The sequence below is a fragment of the Hippopotamus amphibius genome, chromosome 5, assembly GCF_030028045.1.
Source record: "Hippopotamus amphibius kiboko isolate mHipAmp2 chromosome 5, mHipAmp2.hap2, whole genome shotgun sequence".
In the NCBI taxonomy this organism is placed as follows: domain Eukaryota; kingdom Metazoa; phylum Chordata; class Mammalia; order Artiodactyla; family Hippopotamidae; genus Hippopotamus; species Hippopotamus amphibius.
This window is the reverse complement of record NC_080190.1, coordinates 128,291,688-128,314,328: the sequence shown is the minus strand read 5'-3', so window position 1 is coordinate 128,314,328 and position 22,641 is coordinate 128,291,688. Positions and strand designations below refer to the sequence as shown.

General features: G+C 42.6%; 1 protein-coding gene across 1 annotated transcript in view; it reads right to left on the bottom strand.

The window, feature by feature from the left end:
- The window catches only part of ST18 (ST18 C2H2C-type zinc finger transcription factor), a 92,264-nt gene that overhangs the window by 51,875 nt on the left and 17,748 nt on the right, over positions 1 to 22,641 (bottom strand). The window contains exons 6-8 of the mRNA XM_057736998.1: positions 8,742 to 8,941; positions 1,807 to 2,188; positions 1,391 to 1,719 (exon numbers count right to left, since the gene is read on the bottom strand). Of these exons, the coding sequence (XP_057592981.1) occupies positions 1,391 to 1,719; positions 1,807 to 2,188; positions 8,742 to 8,941 (911 nt within the window). The remainder of the gene's footprint in view (positions 1 to 1,390; positions 1,720 to 1,806; positions 2,189 to 8,741; positions 8,942 to 22,641) is intronic.

The following is a 22,641-nucleotide window of genomic DNA, read 5'->3' as shown; positions in this document are numbered from 1 at the left end:
ACCTCAATGTTCATTTCAGCACTATTCACAATAGCCAAGACATGGAACCAACCTAAATGTCCATCTGTGGAGGAATGGATAAAGAAGATGTGGTGTATATATATATATATACACACAATGGAATATTCCTCAGCAATAAAGAAGAATGAAATAATGCCATTTGCAGTAACATGGATGGACCTAGAGATTATCATACTAAGTGAAGTAAGTCAGACAGAGAAAAACAAATATCATATGATATCACTTATATGTGGGATCTAAAAAAGTGATACAAATGAACTTATTTACAAATCAGATACAGACTCACGGACTTTAAAAACAAACTTACATTTACCAAAGAAGAAAGGTTGGGGGTGGGAGAGATAAATGAGGAGTTTGGGATTAACATATACACAATACAATATATAAAATAAACAACAAGGTCCTACTGTATAGCAGAGGCAACTCTACTCAATATTTTGTGATAACCTATATGGGAAAATAATCTGAAAAATAATGAATATATACATATGCTTATAACTGAATCATTTTGCTGTACACCTGAAACTAACACAACATTGTAAATCAGGTATACACCAACATAAAATAAAAATTAAATTGAAAAATAAAAAATAAAAAAAGCAAGTTCTGAAGCAGTACGTCTGATGGGATCCTAAAAATACTCTTCTTAACAAGCCAAAGACCACCCCTTGGGAAACTCCACGTAACAGAAGGACTCATCACCAGGCCCACCTGTGCAAGACTCAGTGAGGGGAGTCTTTATGGGCACACAGAACAGTTTCCCAAAATCTGAGGATCGATTTTAAGGTCTCCTCCAAGCACAGTGAGTCTCTCGTTCAGTTTGGTCCATATGTTTGTGGACCCTCAGTTAGAGAGCTTGTAAAAGCATAGGCTTATCAAGGCATTAGCATCTGGTCTTGTCCTAAGAAGGACCAGAGCATCCTGCCTGGCTTGCAAGTAGCTTGATGTTATTTTGAAGCTCAAAAGCAGTCAGATGATCCCAGAAAGAGGGCGGAAAAGAAAAATTAAATTTCTGGAATTGATTTGATTCATAAAATGATTTAAAACCCAGTAAATACGAATGTACTTCTAATATATCCAATACAGTACTTTAAAAAAAGTACGATATATTTTTTTAAAAGCAGTCATATTAAAAGAAATACAGGCAATGATCATTTTTTTGGTGTGTGAAACCCTTACAAACTGACCAAGCTTGATCTGAGAACAATCTAGACAGTAGGAAAAATAAATTTGCTAATTTTATAATATAAATTAGGTTTTTAAACTGTGCTGTCAAAAAGCTATCTGGAAGAAGAAATCAAATTTTACTCATTTTTCCCCCCAACTCTGAAGCAATTTTAAATAAAATAAAAGCAAAACTGTGTCTTACGTTTATTGGTAAAGACTTGTCTTCCGCCCACGTCGATGACTTTGGTTTGCCTCCTTTCCCCCGAGAGGTGCTCCAGTAGAAACCTGTCTAGCTCCTTGTAGCTGTTGTGGAAAACGCAGCCTCGCTCAGCCTGCAGGGCGATTGCCTGCTCCAGCAAAGTCAAGTTCCCCTTGGCTTTCTCCAGGGCAGCGGCCTCCTCCACCCCCTTGGCCAGACACCCGTGGCCATGACCGCCCTCCTCACTTCCGGGGAATGAAGGCTGGGCTTTTCCATCCGAAGGTACCCCAGGAGCATTCTGTGGGTCTCTCCTTTCTGTTTCTGCATCACACGCATTTTCGCAAGAGATAAACTTGTCACCTTCAGTTTTTATTTCGGGAACTTCCAATAGGTCTTTCCTATCATCCACCAGAAGGTACTTTGGGACTCTCTGAGGTTTGGTTTCTTCCGAGAAGTTGGAGCCACTGTCCCAACCATTCTCTGCACTTTCAGAGTTGCTTTCATTGTCGTCGGAGGAGCAGAACTGCAGCTGGGAATCATCGATTTTGTCTTTTCCATCATCGGAATGAACCGTAAAGCACTCATCCACTTCATCCCCTTCTGCTTTTAGAGACTGGATGCCACTGTCATTTAAGTTCTCACTTATGGTCTGAACAGATGCATTTTTTTCTAATTTCCCCAAGTGCATTAGAGATTTGACCACGAGCTCTTGGTAACAGCCATATCTGTCTTCCTTCCCGTTGGAATTTTCTGGTGCAGTTGAATGAAGCTTCTCCTCCATGGGTTTTATCATGATTTCTTCTAGGGAAAAAACAAAGCCAATATTTGAAAAACAAGAACAAAAATATTTTAAGGAAATTACAATGGTAGATAAATAGATAGACATATACATATATAATACATGCAACATGTGAATGTAGACTCTATCAATTATATAAACATTGGGTAGAAAAATATATACCCTCTGGACAGAACAAAACTCAGACCTTAATATTCTGAGAATTGCCTTTAAAGAGACAGGCTATTTGAATTTTCAGCATATCAGAGCTGTGTGTGTCTAATTACTGAAATAAATACTCAACCATCACAGAGTCCTCAATGTGAAATTCATGTTACTGTACCTTTTATATTTGCAAATCTCAGCCAACCAGAAGAAAATCAAACATGTGTCCTACTATACATTATAAAAGGGAAGTAGTCATTGGATTTCTCTGCTAGCATGATGATATATTTTCAAAGCTTACTTGGTTGATTTTCTCTACCTCCACAGAGTCCCAAACATACTTTCAGATTTTATGGGATGTTAGCTGAAACACACAACACATCTACATAGAGATGATAACTAAAAGAAGTCTGAGGTTCTCAAGACTCCCTGATCACTTTCATAATTGTCACATGAAACACAAGTAAATGGGAGAATGAACATGATGGAATAGTATCTTGAATAGCAGCTCAGTTTCTGGCCTGGTACCTGCGTGCACTTGTGTAAAAAGGGGATGAGTCAGGAGGTGGGGATGGTTGGAAGATGCTGAATGTTAACCAGTTCTTCTCAGTCCTAATGGTCAAGAAGCCCTGGGACTGAGAACAGCAACCCCCCAAGTGCCAGTCTATTCCCAGGGTGTCCACTATCCCAGAGCAGCTGCCAGCGTCACCCCCTTCCCTCTCGGCAGTGGCCCAGTGAGGGTGACAGATTGTGTGTGTGTGTATATATTTATATACAGAGCTATCCTCCCAAGCCTGTCCCGGTACAAACATACCAATTGGGGTGCTGATTTGCCTGTGCCCCAGATCTGGCCCGCCCAGTATGTGTGGAGGGGGGAGACCAGGGAGCTCGGCACCCAGCCCTTGCCAGGCTGTGAAATGCACCAGATAACCAGGCAGCGGTCCTTGGCTTTCACTAAGCAAAAAAAAAAAAAAAGAAGAAGCAGCAGGACCATTTCTGTGTCTCTAAAGGCAGGGTGGGGGATGGGATGGGAACACAAAATAATAAGCCCCCTTAGAGACTGTTAAAGACACCAAGTGAAGTGCATTCTGCGTTAAAAAACATCTTGGGAGGGAAGAAAAGCACAGCCGTCCCGCGGAAGGGCTGCGGGAGAGGGTGGCGGTGCAGAAGACAATGTGCCTTTTTTGGGTCTCATTTAATTTTTTATAAACATTGTCTCTGACAAGGACACTCCAAAATACATCTCCATCATCTTCCTTTCTGGTAATTATCTCCCTAAATCAACACTGGACTGCCGGGATCAAGTAAATATTGCCATAGTAACTAAAAGCATTTTTGGATGGAGGGAAGAATTCAGTCACAACACTAGCCCCTTTAAATAATGCTGATTATAGGGTGCAGTCTTTTGTTGGGATCTATTCAACATAAACTGAAAAATTTAACATTTTACTTCCTAGAAAAGAGGCTGGCAAAACCAGCACGTAATATTTGAGAGGATGGTCTATCCTCTCCTGAATTCATATCAGAGGGACTCCAGGTTTAAATAATATATTAAACATAGTCTAAAACGCAAATGAAGTTTTTCTCAATATCACGGTTGGCTATTAAGAGAAAGTGTAAAGGGTTATGATAATTTTAGAGTATTATGAACTACAGAAAACAAATAAAAAGCATTTTCAGTGAATATGCTCAATTCATTGAACTATTCTCTCAACTCCACTTAACTACCCACATGTGTACAATAATGATTTATAGACATTATACCTAATTATGCATATTTGGGCTGTGTGAGAGTGCTAACAAAAGCTCTAGAAAGCAACAATTACCTCTGTTGCTTAGCTACATAGTTTAAAATATTCCTATTAAGTGCAGATCACCAGAGAGGCGGGGGTGACAGCCGTGCACGTGTGCCCGACAATGCGTGTCACCGAGCTGCTGCCAATGCCAGCGTTTTGGGTCATTTCCAGTTTACATAATTGTTTGGTTCAACTGTTGGTTATGTGCTACAAGAAAATATTTATTAATTATTCCTCGGAAAGAGAGGAGCTCTGAGGTAGAGGTGCCGACATGCGTCGCCCGCACGGTTTCCAGGGACGCTCTGCAAACCTGCAGACCAACTTCCACTCGCCCACCCCGCTCCACTGCCACTGTCATTGTCACAAAGAGAGAAGCTAAGTTTGCTTTTGAGCCTGACAGCTCTGTGATGGGGCACCCGTTCTCCCCAGCTTTGAAATGGGCTGCCTACGTTTTCTACGCTAGTGTGTTTTTATTTTCCGGGGTGGCCCAGTGATCTATTTTGTGCTTTTGCCACTGAAATAACCCAAAGAGCCTGGCATTAGGGACCTCATTTGATTCTGAGCCTGGCATCCTCACCTTCACAGGAAAGCAGGTGACACCCCATAGGTATGCAGTGGAGGGTGGCTCCCTCTCCCTTCCCTGATACTAAGGTAGAGTCAGTAATGGTGGGGGAGACAGGGGACCCTCCACCTAGATGAGGTGGGGCCTGTGTTCCATTCAGAGTAAGTGGTGACCTTGCCCGCTGTGGAAGGGCACCGTCCAAGTGTAAAGAGGACTCAGCCCAGTTCACCATCCTCCACGTCACACATGCTACACTCACCAATGGCCTTGGGGACGAGAGGGTCCATGCACAGCATGGAGGGTGACCTCCCGGGTCTGAGGTCCAGAGACTGGGGTTGTGTGGTTGGCCCAGCACCACCTGCCTGTGTGGCCTCGCGCAAGCTGACGTCTCCTGAGTCCTGGGGCCTCATGTTTAAAACGAGGATGACCTGATGTCCCAATGACCGGAAGACCCAGTGACATCCTGAGACAATGAACTGGTATGTTCTTGGCATGGTGTTCAGTTACTTTTTACTTCATTTAATCTTCACAATAACTACAAGAAAGGTACATTCGACTCCCTTTTACAGACAGGACACTAGAGTTCTAAGGAGCTAAGGGCTCGTCCAAGTTCACACGACCAGCCAGTGAGGGGCTGAGATCGAGCCTCGAGGCCAGGTGCCTACTGTCTGCCCAGGTTTGGATACTTTCAAGAGTGAATTTGCAAGAAGATACTAGAATACCCTTGTCAGGTAACTTGTAATGAAAAGCAATGATCGCTAAAGTATAAAGAAAAATATGTAAAAACAATCACGACAACAAAACAGAAACTAACAAAGTACATCTCACAACAACGTAGGATAGAAAATTCCTCGGCTGCACTTCTGGGACCAGAGAGAGACAACACTTTCCTCGTAGAGCAAAAAAAAAATAAACTCTTTTTTTGGCCTGATAGGTAAAAGCTCACATGTGTTGATTTGCTTTAAACCAAAATCTCTCCTCCGAGGGGCTGGGAATCCTGAAGCTGCCCGCTAGCTGGTCCTCCACAGGTGTCACCTGTTCTGCATCAACACAACTTAGACAAAAGAAAGCCTCTGAAAACCACAGCAGGTTTTGAGTTTGATTCCTTTTTTTTTTTAACTAGAGTTTGGATTTTAGTTCTGTTTCGGTAACTAAGTGACTTTTATAGGTAAATTAGTTTTCTAGGCCTCCTGAGTTATGTCAGTTTTGCTGGGAATAAAAGCCCTAAAAAATGAATTCAGGGATGAATTGGGAGACTGGGATTGACATATACATAGTACTATGTATAAAATAGATAACTGATGAGAACCTACTGTGTAGCACAGGGAGCTCTACTCAGTGCTCTGTGGTGACCTAAATGCGAAGGAAATCTACAAAAGAGTGAATATACATATAACTGATTCACTTTGTTGTACAGCAGAAACTGACACAGCAGTGTAAAGCAACTATACTTCAATAGAAATAAATTAAAAAATGAATTCATCTTTCAAAGTCTTAAAATGGGAGTGGCTTATGCCTTCTCTGCTGTTTTCTGAAAGATAATACGTTCAAAGTATCCGCCCAGCCCTGGGAGCCCTGACGTGCGTGATGGGTTTCTCGGATTCAAGAGCACCTATTCATAACCTGGCGAGGACCCCACACGGGTTCACGCCACCTCTTTCCCTCATCTGCAATGGGAATGCACGAGCTTGTCCTGCCTCCTGAGAGGGCTTTGCAAGCTCATCTTTTGTTCGCCTCAGTGAAAAAGGTGCATCTGCATGGTTTTGTCTAAATGTTCTTCTATCATCCTTAATGCCCACCTGCAGCTCTTTGAAAGCAGCCAAGAAGGGCGTGGAGCACAGTTTTGCCATGAAAGGGATTCAAGCTCATGAGTTCAGCCTTCATGAGCCTGTACTCATCACCTGAACTGCCTGCTGAAGACACAATCGGGCACACACACGGTCAGGTAAAGACCTTGGGGCACTTGGAGTAAATGAGAGGGTAGTTGAAAGCCCTTATGCTGGGCTTGGGGGAAAACTCAGCTCTCTCTCCTTCTGGGGGCTGGGGGCACTTGCTCAAAAGGCTGAAGGCAGCTTAGAGTTTTCCTCTCTTGACCTGGGATAAGAACATCTGTGAGCTGTCATTTCTGGAAATGTGACTTCATGATTTGATGTCGTAGGGACTTTGCCCAACTTGCCTTCTAAAGGCAGTCACAGAACGAGGAGGCCTGGATTAGGGAGCTCGGTCAGCTGGGGAATAATTATTTTGCTTGTCTTTCAATTGTTTCTTAATTATATTCTTACCAACACCTACAAGCTGGGTTGTCTTTAGCATTAAATCCCTTTGTCCTCAATGGTCTCATCTGCAAAATTGTGGCCGTAATTACACACACTCATGTCATTGTTGGGTGGATTAAGAGAAATGATTTGTGTGCTCGGAATATATTAAGAATTCAAAACTAATGGCCACTATGGCTGTAATTTCAGCATATTCATTATTGGTAGGAATGGTTCTAATACTAAACATGAAGCATGAATATTTGTGAAGCTGCAGAGAGAGGCCCATCCCTGCTTACAAGTGAATACTTAACTGAGAACATTTGACAGTGTATTTTCCTGGTTACTATCAAGCGTCTACAATGATCATTCAGCTACAACATAAGCTGAGCAGCCGGTGGGCAGGTACAGTCCTGGTCCTCATGGCACCTGCAAAATGTGTTGGTGTAAAAGATGCCCATTTTCTTAAATACTCGGTGAATTCATGTCAGCAAGATGAATTACACCTAACCTACTGGTTCAAGGACTTTCCCTAGTACTAGACTCAACCTGCAATTTTCGTGAATCAACAACAAGAAACTGACCAGCTCAAGGAAACAAACAAAAAAAGTCAAGGATGATTATAATTTACAGATGAACGATGGGGCCTTAAGCCACATGTTAGATACAGAAAAGCTAGAAAATCCACTCAAACGCTATCAATCAGAACACAACCGTTTTAAAACAGAATCTCAAATTATTTGCAAGCCAATATTACTGGAGATCTGATGACTGTGGTCTGAGATTTATGCTCACTCAGTCAATACGCTTTTACATCTTTCCTATTAACACCTATTGCAATCACTACCATTCTATATGCAATAGACATTTATGGTCTAAGAATCTTGTTACCTTCGGTTTGTATAATTTATACTTCTTTTCAAGTAACAACTTATTTTGTATATTTTTTTCCTTAAAAACTCACATTCAGAAAAAATATGTGTATGTAATAGAACACATATACATCTAATTTCATTTTCTAATAAGTCAAGCTTTAGATTTCCATGTATTTTTTTAAGTAAACTGTTGAGACATTTTGCATGTCCTTCAAGTTCAGCCTCAGGCACAACGTGGTCTGTGATGGTACACCTCCTGGAGGTACTATGACAACCAGGTCTAGTGGGGGGGTGACCGTGATCTGGGGAGAAGCACATCCTAAATTTTCAAAATAAAATTAGGGGCAGGGGATTAAAAGACACAAACTCTTATGTGTAAAGTAGATAAGCAACAAGGGTATATTGTATAGCACAGGAAATTATAACCACTATCTTGTGTAATAACTTTTAATGGTGTATAATCTGTAAAAATACTGAATCACTATGCTGTACACCTGAAACAAATATAATATTGTAAATCAACTATGCTTCAGTACAAAATTAACAAAATAAAATTTCAAAATAGAGACTGCATCTCATACATCACATTGGAAGTCTTAAAGCTCATTTTGCAGGTTTTTTTCAGGGATTAGACATCCACCCCATTAGGGAGTCAAGGTCCTCTTCAACTGTAAGACTTAGTAGGTTTATTTTCTTTGGAAAGAGGCTCAGACCAAACCTGCGCCTGGGGGCAAGGATGCTTGGTGCCACAGTTATGGAAGGAAAATCGGTCCTCACTAGCAGAGGCAGAGGGAAACGAATGTCTGCTTCTGCCCCCACGTTGGGATGTGCTTTTCCCACCACACAAACTGCGTGTTCCCCTAAGGTGGGCCTGGGTCCGTGTCCCGGGGAGGAAGTAAAGCTGGGCCACTCCTCCTCACTACCTGTGCCGGGGTGATGGCTGGTCTCCAGGGGACCGTCCTGTCCCTCCACCTCTGTCCGGTCACCACGGCCCTCCTCGCAGTCCACGCTGGGGCTGTAGTGCCGGGGCTTCATGAGCAGAGACTTTCTCTTGTTGACTGGGACCCCAAAAGCCTGCTCCCCTGCTCTCCTCTTCTTGGCCGTGGAGCAGTCGTGCATGGTGCTGCGGTAATGGAGACGGATTAAGAACATGGTGAAAGGGTTCACGGTTGTCTGCCCCTCGATCATCACCAAGTACAACCCAAAGAAACCTGGGACCCAAGGTCTGGGCTTAGCTGTTGCACTAAAGAAAACAGCCCGTCTGTTGAATCCATTGAACTGCGTAGATTCTATTTTACTGTCGATCAGAAGAGTTAAAAAAAAATCATCCTTAATCCTGAGTAAGCATATGTTAATCTGTGCTTTGCCTGGCACTACACTAAACACCCAGGGAGGGATGAAACAAGATTTTCACTGGTTTGTTAATCCCAAGAAAGAGCTAATGTGAAAAATATACCACCAGCTACAAGAAACGTGTCCAGTACGCATAAATCACAAGGTTTTTCGGAGAGTTGTTTGCTACTGAAACTGCTTATCTCTGCCACAGTTGCATGTCAAACTCGAGATGCCCCATCCTGGGCTTTGACTTGAAAGGCGGGGCATTGGCGAGGGTGGGGGGACAAGCTGTGAACATCTGATGAGCCCATCTCCAGTCAGAGAAAAGAGTGGAAAGATGCTCATGGCACTCTGCCGTTTGATTCTCACCCATTTGGCACATAGAACAAACAAATAAAAGGAGGAGAAATAAGATTGGATTTCACAAAAATGGACCACAGTTTATCCTTACTCCTGTTCTTGTACAGTTTTATTTGGAAGTCCTCCTGAGGATGGCCCTTTCAAAATAGATTTCCTACATATAGCTCACTTGGCATTGACGCAGCTCACTCTATGTGCTGAAGTTAAGACAAACACTCTCTTGGCAAGACCCAGGAAGACCAGAGGGTTTAGCTAACAGTGAGTCTCTGACATATATTTATTAAATGCTCTTTGAAGAAAAATGCAAGAGCTTAAGAAATAATGATCCAAAGCAGAGAATCTGGACTCAGAAGAATGAGACATTACTTACTCCATCTCTAAGAGAAGACTGAGTATTCAGTATTATTGCTCAGACAAGGCCCTATATTTTTCTTTTAGAAGCATCAATGCAGAGAAACATCAAGGGTGGCCCGTTTGTGAAAACTATTTGGTTATCATCACACATGAAGTCTTGAATTTAGAAGAGCAGATTTTAAAACTTCAGAAAAAAAAGTGCAGTTCCAACTGGGGGAAAAAGAGATTCTGGAAGGAGAGATAATTCAAGAGGGTTAGAAATCTCTCCCAAAAGATGAAACATTTAGAATTGACGATTTTCCCAATGAGGAAGAGAACAGCGAGTTTCCTAAACAAACTAATGTGCTTTGGAAAATTTCTCGGATGAGCCCAAATTTACAGTGACCATGGGGACCTCCCTGGTGGTCCAGTGGTTAAGACTTCGCCTTCCAGTGCAGGGGGTGTGGGTTCCATCCCTGGTAAAGGAGCTAAGATCCCACATGCCACTCAGCCAAAAAACCCGAAACATAAAACAGAAGCAATATTGTAACAAATTCAATAAAGTCTTTAAAAAATGATCTACATCAAAAAAACTAAAGTAACCATGTACAGACCATGGAGCAGAAGAGCATGTAAGCAGATGAGCAGAAGCGTAAACACACGCCTTTGTGAGGACGCTGGAAAGGGAAGGCCTGCACTACCTGAGCCTGGCCTGTCAAGGAGAACAGTCTACAACACGCATGTCCGGTTTCACGTCAGCAGGTGCAGAACAGCAGACCTCCCCGTGCACACGCCTTCTCCATGAAGGGGGAGGGGCAGGAGGGCAAAATGCCCTGGAATGTGAAGAGAGTTCAAGTCCCCTAAACCAAAATCTCCTAAATCAAGTGAGTTTCCATCCAAGATGCTCAGAAAATACACAAGTAAGGCCATTATTAGCCATTATTAACCATTATTCTGAACTAAGAAGATTTATACAAAATGAGAGGCTCCTGGCAAATGACATACAGATATTAAAGTGGGGAAAGAAAGTGGATTCTAAACACCAGTGTAAGCATAGCTCTGACACTGGGAAAGCGGCTGAAAATGTTCACTCAAACAAAGCTTGCTCATCACCAACACTGATCGAAGGGACCTGGGCTGGTGGGATGGATCAGTCACACAAACGCCACTTCTTCCTTTGATGGCTGGGCTGATGGATGAGGCGGAATGTCTACTTCCCGTAAGATCCTTACAGATTTTGTCTTGTTACTATCATCATCCAAGTTTACTTAGAAAGACAAGTGACATTCCCCAAATCACGCAACCCGTAATTGGTGGGGGTCATATTTGAATCTGGTCCGCTGGTCCCCAAAGCATGGGGTGGAGTAGGAAGCCTGGTTCCCACGGGGCTGTTCCCCAGGACCCAGGACACACGTTAGGTCAGAAGATGATGCTGAGGTGCAGTAAAGAAAAATGCTGCAAAGAGCAGTTAAGACACTGCCCCCAACATCCCTCCTCTCCCCCATGTCCATCATCTGGAGCAGTAGAAGGAACGTGATGAGAGGACATTATTGACAATAAAAATCAAGATCAGTATTTGGGTGCAAATAACTTGTGGCAGGATGAAAAGAATGTTAAGATCTTATCAAAAGTACAAATTTAGCTTCAAATAAGTTACTGTATTTGAAACTAACAGTGTATGAAGTTCCTTAAATAATATTAGCTGTGTAATCTGAAGCAAATAATTGAGTCTTCTGGAGTGCTAAATTCCTTATCCGACCAAGGGGGATAACAATTTCCATATCACATGTTGTGGGTAAAGAAGGTGACATCTGTGCTGCGAGTGACAAAAATAGGTCAAGCCAGGGCTGTTCTGATTCCTGGTTCTGACTGTCTGCACGGACTCCACCGAAACCAGACTGAGCATCACCTCCACAAACTCTCCCTCAGTGCCCTCAGTGCCCTATGCAGACAGACACAAGCTTGTATGTCCATACATGCATGCTACTTTTTGTTTTTTTTTCAAATTGAAAGTGGCAATTTATTTCCTATTACACTTTTCTGGCCAAAAGGAGCAGAAGGATTTTTTTCCTTCTTACTTTCTTATAACAAATATTGTCAGATTTTTTTTTTAAAAAAGCAAAATATAACAGAATTATAGTTAAGAAGACTAATTCTATCTGAATGGTATTAATCACAGCCCAGTTAAAGTAACACTTAATACAGACTCACTTCAACGTCTTTTGCGTTTCCATACAAATTGTTCTCGTTCTGTGAAAAATGCCATTGGTAATTTGATAGGGATTGCGTTGAATCTGTAAATTGCTTTGGGTAGTATAGTCATTTTCACAATGTTGATTCTTCCAATCCAAGAACATTGTATGTCCCTCCGTCTGTTTGTATCATCTTTGATTTCTTTCATCAGTGTCTTATAGTTTTCTGCATCCAGGTCTTTTGCGTCCTTAGGCAGGTTTATACCTAGGTATTTTATTCTTTTTGTTGCAACGGTAAATGGGAGAGTTTCCTTAATTTCTCTGTCTGCTTTTTCGTTGTTAGTGTATAGGAATGCAAGAGATTTCTGCGCATTAATTTTGTATCCTGCTACTTTACTAAATTCATCGATTAGTGCTAGCAGTTTTCTGGCAGAATCTTTAGGGTTTTCTATGTATAATATCATGTCATCTGCAAAGAGCATGCACTCTACTTTTAACACAGTATTTGTATTTACATCAATTACAGTAGATTTATACTTAGCATTTGCTTTAAATCTCCCATTCTGTGCATTTCTCTACTGCAAAGTAGCTATGGCCCAGGCAGCATTTGGAGCTAAAATGAAAGGCTTTATAATAAATATTACCCTTTGTGTGTGCATGGAAAATGGTCCCTTTCCCTCGTTTTCCCCGAGGGCACACTATTTTGGCTTTATTGTGACACTTCACTGTGACACTGCAGTGAGGGAAAGCCAGGCTTTACATGTCACTGAAAGAAATGCCACAAAATGCTAACATATCTTCTCAAGGTTGCCAGAAATAATTTCCACTGGGTTGTGTTTTCCCATCTGTGGAGCTCTGAAATGTTAAGGAAATAAATGAGCTCTATTATCTATATTTTTCTAGTAGATGAGAAAGAAAGAGAAAAAATACACTCAGCCCGGCATTTATTGTTCTATTCAATCAAACTGTTGCTTTAAACATGCAGACTCCTCCAGGGGACGTTACCAGTGCACCAAATACCTTTCAATGCCATATTTCATATCTGTGGTTTTCATTTTATTAAAATATCTTTAAAAGATCTGTATTTTTACCTGAAATTTTTGGTTACATATTTGAAAAATGCTTCCATTTAGAAATTCACATTCTAATTGGAAACAGTACTCCCTTTGGTGACAACATATGGCTGAAATTTTATTCAAAAAGTGATGAAGGAAAACAACAGTTAATAATATTAATGATAGACTCATTGCTGGAAGTCTGTTTAGAAGTCAAATTCACTGACCTTTCAGGTTTCAGGAGAGACAGTATAATAAAGTAGGGAACTGTAAGTCCCCCAAATCTGAACAACGAACACTGGGCTCTACAACAATTTTCCAGCTTATTTTCCACAGTAATAAATCCTCAATGCAAGTTACCAGAAGGTATGTAATACATTTAAAAATGTAGGTTCATATATGGGAATAGAATCTAAAAAAGAACAGATATATGTGTATCTTTAACTGAATCACTTTGCTGTAGAGCAGAAACTAACACAACATTGTAAATCAGCTATACTCCAATAAAAATTAATTTAAAAAATTTAGGTTCAGCAAGATATATTTTGGGTACATTACCCAAAGAGAATAAAACAGGAAAACAAATGGAAGTTATAAATCCCTGAGTCCAAGGAAACTATACGCTCCAATATTCCCATGGAAAATTCATAGTGGGGATTCCTAGTGATTTCTTCTGATTAGGCAGAATACCACAGACTCACGGGAAGGCAAGAAGTATGAATTTGAATTAAAAAGACTGGCAGGAAAAAACAAAGGTATGATGATTGAAAAACAAAAAAATATATACAATTATTATTTTCAGAGACATGATTGTATTTGAGGAAAACCCCAAAGAATCTACAGATAAAATATTAAAATAAAGAAGTAAATTCAGTGAAGTCGCTGTTAAAAATAATTTGAACTTCTGTAAACCAATGATAACATAAAAAAAATAGAGCAAAGGAACAGAGTAGATGTTCCACGTTCTAGGTCCAGAAATAGACTCACAAATACACGGTCAATTTATGGCAAGTGTGTCACTGGGGAAAGGGTTCTTTCTTCAGTGAATGACATTGGGTCAATTGGATATTTATCTGAAAAGAGAGTCTTGATTCTACTTGATGGTATAGACAACAAACAATTCCCGAAGGATTATGGATTTCAACCATGCACTGTAAAACAATAAAACGTCTGGAAAAAAAGGTGAGACAATACCTTCGTGACCTTGGCAAAGACTTCTCAAGCAGTTTGCAAAAAGCACTAATTTAAAGGAAAACCCTGATAAATTAGAACACCTTAAACTTAAGAACCTTTATTCATCAAAAGATACCAGCCAGTAAGGAGAGCTTTCTATCAATATTTTGTTTCTTGATCTGTTTACATGAGCTTGTGCAGGTCATGAAGATTCACTGAGCTCTACTCTTATGATAAGTACATACTTCTATAGATATGCTACACTCTTCAAAGCAGTTATTAAAAGGCCAATAAGAGGAAGAATTCTTACAAATAAATAAGAAAATGACAATCAATTTAAAAAGTGGGCTAAGACATGGCAGGCACATCGCAAAAGAACTGATACACAAATGAACAGGCGCTCAGGCTCTTCCCTATCCAGGTAAATGTAAAAACATAGCTGGCTTCTCGGCATATAAAGTGGACTTATAAGTGGAATCCTCTAAAACTTCTCCTTCCCATCATCAAAATAGTAAACCCAAAACATCATATTCTAGAGGAAATGACAATGATGAGTGCCACCCTCAAACTTAGAGGATGTGCGGCTGGTGGCCCCTATGATTTCTCCATTGATTCACCAGCGCAGACTCTGGAAAGACGGGCTTGGGGCTAACAGTGGGTGACCTCAAACTCAAACAAATAATAGTTCTAACTGCAGCTGCCAGACCAAAATAGGGGATCTTTGCTTTACAGGTTAACAGAGACTCAAGTTCACACTCTGCAGTCACTGACATGGCAAATACATCCTCTCCCACCTCCATCAGAGAGCAGAACCGCGAGTGTCAGCATTCCATTCAAGGAAAAGACCTGCTGAGGTCTGTGCAAATCCAGATGCCCTCGGCCATAATACAGTCTGGAGGGGCCTGGATGATCCGGCATCCCACAAAACACCATGTGGCAAGATGAGGTTGATGACATCATGCTAATGAGAACAGGTAAGCAAGAAGTGGTGAGTATTTTAGAAGCTTTGGGGAGACATCTGTGCTCCAGAGGGTAGAAGATAAACCAGCAAAGATTTAGGAGCATGTCGTATCAGTGAGGCTTTGAGGGCTCTGTGGCCAGGGGCATCTAGGTGTCCCCAGTGATAATAAAGGACAGTAATGCAGCTTTTCTTCCCACCACTAAGAAGGAAGCACCGTGCCAGACTGCCCGCTTAGGTTCCGCGGACCACATACTCCACACTCGGGACTGCTGCTCTGGTCCATGCTTGGGTGACAAGGGAGGTGGCTAGCCTTGACATCTGCAGAGCAGGTCCAGACTGCACAGAGGACAGCCTTGCTGATTGGATGTAAAACCTGGGACAGCCTATGATATGTCTGTAGGCCTCTGTGGTCAAAGGAAAAGACGCTCATGGAGTTCGCGGCAAGATCTTGTGGAAGGACTACACAGAGACACAGGTTTCTGGAGCTAGGCCATGTCACCTGCAGCAAAGAACTACACACTCGTAGAGACAGAATCCCTGACTGGGAGGCCAGAGCTGACCATCAGGAACTGGTTTCTGTTAGACCTACCAAGTCATAATGTCAAGCAGGGATAAGGACGTGAATGGTTTACCTAGAAGATCAGGGTCAAGGGGGTCTGAGGAAGAGGTGTGCGGGTGAACCTGTGAGAGTTAAGATGACTTGTGAAGGGCTTTCCTTGCATGTTGACACCCACCAGAGAGTATCTACTAAGGAAAACGCATTCAACCACCATCCAGACTGTGTGGTCTGGTCAGGAGAAGTCAGCCAGCCTCTGTCTTTGGCTTTCCTGTGCTGGAGTTGATGGTGGAGGAGACGTCATGGCAGGGATGGAGGGACTGGAAGGACCCCCCAGCAGGGTTCCCACTAAGACCATTTAGCTGCTCTTGCAGACCAATGTGCAATCTGCCAGCAGAAGAGATGAATGCCAACCCCCCAACAGGACAGCATCTCTTGATAAGGCCAACCAGCCAGTGGACTTTTCACTGTGGAAGCGGCAGCAGTTGAATTTGATTGGAATTAACCCCTGTTCTGAGTATGGATTTGCCTGGCCTGACTTCAGGGCCTCAGACAGAACCACTATCTGAATGTTCTACCAGCAAGAATTCTCATCCATCTCGTGGACCGAGAGACCAGGTTAGGAAGATGACCATGGGAAGAAAATAATTGGATACATGGTTGGTAATCACTTACTGCACATCCCGGAAATTGCAGGCCTGATGGAGTGATAGGATAACCTCTTGAAGGCAGAACTGAGATGCGGGCTTGCAGGTGACACCCTGCCAAGAGGGTGTGCCTCCTGTGGGGCCAATGTGCATGCTTGATGATCAGCATGGGCCCAAGAACTAACAGGTGGAATTAGGAATGGCTTGGTTTAGCGTCACTCTAATGGCCAGCCTGAAGGGTCTGTGCATGCCTCACCCCAAATCTAGGCTTCGTGGGTCTGAAGATCCTGGTCCCCGAAGGGAGTGCTTCCACCGGGGGACATATAAGAGTCCGATCAAACGTTCACTCTGCCTGCCTCTCGGTCATTGGGCTTCTTGGGCAGGGAGACCACCAGGCAAGGGAGAGAGTCACCGTCCTGACCGCTGGCAGCAGCAAGGCTGCTGTTATATTAGTGGGACAGAGAAGAACACATTTGGTCCTTAAGTGACCCACTGAGGCATTTCCTGGTTCTTTCTGGCCCAGCCTTGACAGCCAATCAGCATAGACAGCAGCCAGAGAACCTGAAGCTCGTGGTGACCAGGGCTCAGATCCCTCAGGGATGAAGTTCTGACTCCAGCCGCCAGGTAAGCCACCTAGACGAGCAGAGATGCTTGGCAAGGAGGAAGGGCCTCCTGCCAAGGATGGAAGAGTAAGTAGACGATGACCGGGACAGAGTCTGAGGAGCAACCCCAGCCACGGAGCATCCAGGAGGAATGGCCGGGCTTCGCAGTGACTGCACTGCAGTTTGCTCCCCTCTGCCCCGTCCTCTCCCAGTGCTGGACCAGCTTTTACACAGTCAGGAGACAGGCCCCGTGGGAAAGTTAAGCCCCCGTGCATTTGAAACGGGCCTCCTGATTCCCAAGAGTTACAGGCCACCGTACATACAGATTTACTTTTACAGAGACAAGACTCCTTCTTGGAGGACGGTCCCTGAATCCACGCCCAGCTCTCTCAGCTGCGGCGTAGAAACTTGTCCCGTGCTCGTGCTTACAGAGCTATGTTAAGCCGTAGTAAAGCTATCATTTAAGCTTCTCCTATGACTCATGTTGTCAGTTCACCCAGTTGTTGCTATTTATCGATGGTTGGTTTGCTGTCAAGGAACACTGATTCCATTGGCAAGGTTATTGGATAATATCAGGTTTATAAGAGAGGAGAATTTTTTCCCCATAAGGCCAGAGCTAGCAGACGCTTTTTCTGCATTTAATTGGGATTGTTTTATGAATGGTATGTTAATGGCATAACGTCCACAAGTTTTTTCATAAAATAGTTGAGCCGTTAAAAGCCACACTGAAATAATAATAATGATGATGATAATAAAACTTGCTCTGAAAGCTGAGTAACAGTGGAAGGAACTAAAAAGACTCCCTCAAACCTCCTGCTGCCTCCACCACCCCTGTGTGGGAGGACACACCCTCCTTACGATGTCATTCCCGCAATGTTGTCAGAACATTCCCCCACCCTTCCACGCCACCGTGGGGTTTGGCATTTTCCATGACTGTAAAACGTAACCCTCAGAACTGTCATTGTCGCTGCCAGGAGCCTGGAACTGTCTACAAGGGGATGGAGACTGCTTCTTATTCATGTCTCATCTCCTGCACATCTATCAGGCCTGGGTCTTGGTGTCACACTTGGTAAATGTCCCCAGAAGTTGAACCCCACCCAGGTGCAAGTGTATAAAGATGACCTGGATGCAATTGCATCTCCGCAGGAGATGCATGAAGAAGCTACCCATTGACTGTTCAGATCATGTAGCTGCCTACCCCCTTGGAACAAAAGGTCACAGATCCATGTGAGCTTTTGCATGGGGGTGGGGGAATTAAGTTAGCAGGAGCAGATAAGTCAGGAAATCCTACTTGGTCCACACGAGGATTGAACAAATGATCAACTGGTCACTCCCAAACTCTGCTCTCCAAGAAGGCAGAGCAATCAGGCAGTTTTAAAGACGGTTCAGTCCTCACATGAACCAAAATTTTAAAAGAGACAATATTTGATCATCAACTAAAACACAGACAAATACACCAAAGTTTGGGAATACAGTCTAACAAAATATAAATGTCTCCAATTTATACCCAGAGAAAAATGATGTAACTCAGTGAAATGATGGGGTGCTGTGAAGCTGCTTCTAATTGCCTGTGGATGGACGGTCAGTTCATTGAGGTACAGCCACAGCTTAGCCGTGCAACATGTGCACAGCACACTGGCCTCTTCAGACACATAACATGGTAGGTCATAGGGATCTCCCCAAAAGAACAGAAGTTATATTGCGATAAAATTAGAAAGTAAAGACAGAAAGAGGTGGTTATTATGTGGATTTCAGAATTAGGATACCAAAACAATTCACAAAGGATTTACATACAAAGGGAGATTTGTTGTTGTTTGCTGGTAAATTTGGCTTTGCTAAAGCCACATTGTTTTTTTTTTAATTAAAAAATATTTGTTCTTAAGTAAATACAACAGTAAGATATATATGCTTTTATATTAATTTTGTCAAATAGCACTATAAAACTAAACGTTTTAAAAAAGTAAACAAATGATCTTATTTTGATCATGAGGAAATATAAAAATAAAATTCACATAGTTCATTATAGTTGTTATATTTGAGGAGAAGATACCTAAAATGGCCTTGCTTCAAAAAAAACTTTAAATAACTATTGCATCATCTTAGTTGCTCTAATGATAACTATTTTACTATAGGTTGCGTCTGCCAAAAAAATTCAACGCGGTTGAGTAACAACAGCATCTTGACTATTTAAGTTAAATGTATTTGTAGAATTGAGTTCAAAGTTACTCTTTTCATTTTAATGAATTAGGCAATAATCTGAATTGTTTTTTTTTACTTTGTACTCCTAACCAAAAAAAAAAAAAAAAGATAAAATAAAATAATGAAAGTGGTAAAATTCCATGATAATGGGGATAAAGTTACTGTGCTTTATCTCTATATGTTAGGATATAACAAGACCACACACATTCATTTTTTGTGTGTATTCACAAATACCTAGCTGTAGAAGAAATTAAAGCAAGTCCCCGCTAACGTCCCTCGCACAATATTTTACATAATTTTATGTAGCAACGGAGCTACCAGCAGAAATTCTGTTGGCAGAAGATGCTTGTAAAATAGTTAAATTTAAAAAGCACCAACAAGGACCTACTGTATAGCGCAGGGAAATATACTCAATATTTTGTAATAACCTATAAGGAAAAAGAATCTGAAAAACATAAGTACTCATATATGTACAAATGAATCACTTTGCTGTATACCTGAAACTAACACATCATCGTAAACCACCATGCTCCAATTGAAAAAAAGCAAAAGGCTTGGGTGCTATCAGCAGGGGTGGGGGGCTCTTACTCCCTAGGCTGGATGGACAGGCTGCCAGCAACCAGGCTCTCCCTGCTTCCTGTGGCGGAACCAGCTGTGTGGCCCAGCTTGTCCCTGGGGGAAAGGGTTTTAAGCTCCAAACCTCCAACTTGTAAGAAAGAGAAGGCTTAAATGCCAGGATCTTCACGTTATTTTCACATCACCCCATGAATGTGATGCTTTAGTCACCCTGCCATTTCATCAACATCCTACTGTATTTTGTTGGAGATGTGCAGGAGACAGACATCCTGCGTGTCTCCTCCCTGACTTTAGACCTTATTGATACTTCATGCATGCGTGAGTGTGTAGCCCAGGGCCTGCAGCTTCCTAGAGGTCACAGAGTATTTGTTCCGAACACGTAGGCACAGTACGAGCACTTTTTACTGCTGCAGGAGGACCAGAAGCCTTCCATGCACACTTCCAAGGAAAGAAGACACGCTTAACTTCGTTATAAAACTTGGAATTCAAAGTGAATTTGAATAATCTGATTATTTGCTAATCGGAACGAGAAGATTAAGTTTTACAGAGGTTGTTGACTAGAGCGCTGGACCAGGACCCAGGCACGGATGGGCAACAGTCCAGTTCAGAAAGGCCATTCCAACCCTCATCTCTGATGGCAACATCAGACGGAGTAAGAGACAGTGCCTGTAAAAGTCACACGGAAAAATCTGCTCCAAAGTTACTCTTGAACCAAAGTAACCCAGGTAATTAACATTTCATTCATGATCACGCAAATAAACTCAGGATCATGCGAATTAGCTAGACAACTCAGGGGAACAAAAGTTTATGGTGGGCAATGTATAAAAGACACTGTCTCCACTATGCACCGCGTCCAAATCTATCAAACACCAAGGCCCCATTTATGTTTGTGGCACAGACACATCTTTAGTAAATGAAAACGATCTCATTTGCTCACAAAGTAAAAATCACGAATTAGTGATGGGGGTTGCAGCTTCTTTGTCACCGTGAGTCAGTCTCTCCCAGAAACATTCACCTCAGGGCCACAGAAGTAAAACCGAGTATGTTTGGTGGCTTTAAATGGTGACCAGGAAACAAAAAGCACCAGCTACTTAGCACCATAACGAATACAGTATAGGTGTCCTCTGTTCCCTAGTGTGGACAGTGACTTTCTTTTTCTTCTTCCCAAGATGGGCAGACGTGAACTCCTTCTAAGGAGCAGCCTCTGAATGGTTCTTGAGAACGACACAGGGTAAGGCTGAAGACGTTTAAGAGTTCAATGTAAGAATGAAATGTTCTTACATTTTTATATTTGATTATTTTGTAGTAAGAAGGAGAACCATGTTATTTTTGTCACCTAGAAGAGAGTTTATCAAAGCTGACCTTTTTCATTACTCACTGATTTCTTTTTCTGGCCATTCCTGTTGTGGTTTCTACTATAGATATTTCTCAATGTTCAAAAGAATGGTTTTCTCAGTTTCAAGTGGGGGTGGGTGGGTCTAGTAGGAACATTTAGAGTAGAAATTTGTGGAAGAAGGAAAGGTGATATGAAAAGAAGGAAAGGGAGAGAGAGGGAGACAGTGTGAGGTGGGAGAGTCAGTGAAGGGAGGTAGGGAGGCCAGGAAGAGGGGAGGAAACTGTGTGCATGGGTGTGTGTGTGTGCGCGCCTGGGCGTGCACGTGGGTTCGTGGGTGTGCACGTGTGTGCGTGGGTGGGTGTGCCCTCCTGTGCCAGGGGCACGACATCAAGGACCAGCACAAATAGACACGAAGAGCAACCAACACGAGGGGGAGGCACACCCACTGAGGGAAAGCAGAATAGAACCCCACACACAAGCACAAAGACACAGCTGCATCAACTGATACGGCCATGCTCTGGCTTTTCACACGACTACGACAAGAGACTCTTTAAGACCATGTGGCTCTTTTATGACTACTATCGTAAATGTCGATTTTATTTCTTGACATTTACCTGAATGCAGATATTGGGTCCATAAATCTCAGTATCTTTCTTAGTTCCCTGAACTAAAAAAACTAGAAACCTACGGATACACACAAGGTCTTTGGTACGAAAAAGAGTCGTCTGATATTTGGACAGCTCCCATTTATCCTTCTCGACTTCACTGAAACGTATGATGAATCATTTCACAGAACTTGCTGCCGCGCCGGGGAAATATTTAAAAGGAGGATCAAGTGTTAAAATAGTCGAGTGAGCCCTGACTAAGTAGGGGTCACCTCCTTTGCTATATTATTAAAATTACATGTATATAAATGTGTGTGTCATCTCGCTATATATGTGTAAGTGTGTGTATATATATATATAACACACACAAATCTGTGCAGTGTTGTGGCAGCCAAGTATCCAACTGAATCAGAAATAACTTGCTTTTAAAGGCCGTCCCTGATGTAGAAGCTCTCAACTAAAAATTAAGCCTGAAAACCACACGTCACTTCCTATAAGTCACCCCTGAAGCGTATCTGTGCCTTCCTTCCCGTCCAAGCTCCTGAGGATTATCCTCCTGGCCCATCTCTGTCCCCAGACCCCACCGAGTCCGTCAGGCTTGGCCCCAACGTGGTTCTGCCATCCGCGACCCAGCAGGCAGCCACGTTCCTGGACTACTCGCACGATGCCCTTGCTCCCATTCACTGGGGGGAGGGTGGGGGGAGGGCGGAGTGACAACATTGCCAGCGCCTGCCTCCTAGTTTGCTATTCCATCACGTAACCCTTTTAAAAAATTCATAATCGCATTTGGAATATTTCACGACTGTGCTTCCCTGAGAACACGTAAGCGATAGGAACCCACTTCCGAGCCGGAGTTCACTCCTCGAGATGATGTGGTCGGTGGCCCCCGAGGC